The sequence below is a fragment of the Cynoglossus semilaevis genome, chromosome 20 (genome assembly GCF_000523025.1).
Source record: "Cynoglossus semilaevis isolate Cse_v1.0 chromosome 20, Cse_v1.0, whole genome shotgun sequence".
In the NCBI taxonomy this organism is placed as follows: domain Eukaryota; kingdom Metazoa; phylum Chordata; class Actinopteri; order Pleuronectiformes; family Cynoglossidae; genus Cynoglossus; species Cynoglossus semilaevis.
The window spans coordinates 13,689,459-13,691,627 of record NC_024326.1 but is presented as its reverse complement, the minus strand read 5'-3'; the positions used below and the strand labels follow the sequence as shown (position 1 = coordinate 13,691,627).

The 2,169-nt window shown below is 48.7% G+C and overlaps 1 protein-coding gene across 6 annotated transcripts in view; it reads right to left on the bottom strand.

Annotated features, from left to right (window-relative positions):
* Window positions 1–8: 8 nt before the first annotated feature.
* rnf220a (ring finger protein 220a) overlaps window positions 9–2,169 on the bottom strand; it is a 204,922-nt gene continuing 202,761 nt past the window's right edge. For 4 of the 6 annotated variants that reach the window (XM_025066330.1, XM_025066328.1, XM_025066329.1 and 1 more), the window contains 2 exons: window positions 1,869–2,063; window positions 9–1,425 (listed from right to left, as the gene is read on the bottom strand). In XM_025066330.1, coding sequence (XP_024922098.1) covers window positions 1,276–1,425; window positions 1,869–2,063 — 345 coding nt within the window. In that variant the 3' untranslated portion in view covers window positions 9–1,275. The remainder of the gene's footprint in view (window positions 1,426–1,868; window positions 2,064–2,169) is intronic. The other 2 variants (XM_025066331.1, XM_025066332.1) reach the window with 1 other exon arrangement.

Sequence of the window (2,169 nt, the reverse complement as noted above, 5' to 3'; positions counted from 1 at the left end):
GAGGGGGGGCGAGGGGGTGAACACTGTTAGGTTCACAGTTGGGTTTGACATCAGTGTGATCCACATCTCTGAACTCCCTCCTCTGATAGTTCTCCATCTGCAGTAAAGCAGCAGGTGATAATGTGCTGACGCTGTGAGGGCGCTCTGACTGGGTGGTCTCCTCCACCCTCCTCCACCTTTTCTTGGCCACCTTTTTCTTCTCTAAATCTATTTCTCAGATAATTATTTCCTTCCAACGTCTCAACTTAGATATTTTAGTTTGGAATTGAATTTCGGACTCTCAGACTGACCTTTATCCATCGAATGCTAACTCCATTCCGTGCCATAATTGCGTATAGGAATGAAGTATTTTCAAGCAAATACCAGGTCTTATCTCTCTTGGCTGAGTTGTTGTTGTTCCTTGACTCTTATCTTTAGTCCATATTTTCGTGCCAGTTGATTATTTGCTAATAATAATTTTCCTTTTACTTGTCCTTGGCTTTTTGAAGCTAAAATGCTGACTTGTTCCTTGTCCCCCCCCATCCTGTTTGTTCACACATCTGTTGACGTTGTGTTCTCCTGTGTAGTGCGGTGGGTAAGTGTGCGTGGGTGTGTGCCCGTCACGCTGCGCTCCAGCTGCCTGGCTCATTAAAGCAGCAAGGGTCCCAGGGCATTTACTTTGAACGGGCCGACCATCCCATTTTTACAGCTGTCTCCAGGCTGTGGGTTCGGTGACGGCAGCGGCGTACGTGAGCACCAAGGAGAGGAACGCCGGTTAATACCAGAGGTGGAAACACTGGGCCTCAGGTAAGAAGGGTTAAACAGACTGATCCATAATGTGACACAATGATTCATGTCATTATTCTATTGAACAGATTGTTAATCAATCTCTACAATTATTCTCAAGTATCCTTGAGACTTGAAACTGATTTAACTTTTTCAGGATGTTTTAACCGGGAAAGCTGGACATTTGAACATTAAAATCCCAAATACCTTTAAATATCAGGATTATAAACGTCTGCATCACAGACTGATGTTCAACAAAGACAAAGAGGTTTGGGAAACAGGACGCAGGGAATTAGAAGAGAGTAAATATGACGAGCAGCCAATGAAGAGTCTGTTTATCCTCCCGGGAGGAACAGTGTTTTTACTCCACGCTCCATTTACCACATTAGCACCAGCTAATTACCCACTGCTGAAAGCATTAGACTAGCTAATAACCAACCACTGTGTTAGACTGTGTGTGTGTGAACCTGAGGCACAGTGCAGAAATCAGTGGAGGTTGGACTTTTATTTCTACACCTTAAAAAGCCTTTTGGGGAGCAGCTCAGCTGAGAAGTGTGTGTGTGTGTGTGTGAGGTCTATTCTTACCAGAGTCCTGAGCCAGCATTCTTCACAGTGGACATGCCAGCACTGGATGGAGGTGAGCGGCATCGTGTAGGAGTCCTAAACAGGAAGAAGAAGAAGAAGAAAAGAAACAAATTCAGTCAGAATTCGACTCACTTTTCCAGACCCACACATCACATTAACCAGAAACATCAGAACAACACGGACTGAACTTTTCTCCACCAACCATCAAACACTAACCACCAAAAGGCACAGCCAGCAGCCACAGAACCACTGAGCAAGGCAGCATGAGGGACACAGAACCAGCAACCTGCAGGTCACACACCTAAACACACACAAGCACAGGTGGGCAGGCAACGAGCAGAGACGGAGGGAAACGGGCGAGGAGAAGATGAGGGAGAGAGGCGTGGAGCGGACCCAGTCCTGACAGAAGCTTTTTTTTCTTCTTTTCTTTTCTTGCCGAAAAAGAACGCAGTGATGGTGGGGGGGTGGAGGTGGGGTGGGGATAGGTAGGAGAGGGAAGGAGGGAGGGAGATCCTTACCCTCCGTAGGGGCTGTGGGAGGAGCCTCTTAGTGCCGGTGCCGTAGCTGCCAATCACAAGGCCCCTGTACAGGCAGTACAGGCCAAGGGGGAGGGGTTTTGGCTGCCTCTCTCCGACCTCACCGGCCAAGTGCCGGGGTCCGGGCCACACCCCCAGGCTTTTGATCTCCAGGCCTGTTTGGATGGCAGGCTTCCTCTGCGGAAGGGAAGGGTTGGTGATGGTGGGAAGGTAGAGGAGAAGGTGGGAGGGTGGGGGGGGGGGTGGGAAAGGGGTAAGGCCCGAAAACATTCACAAACACACA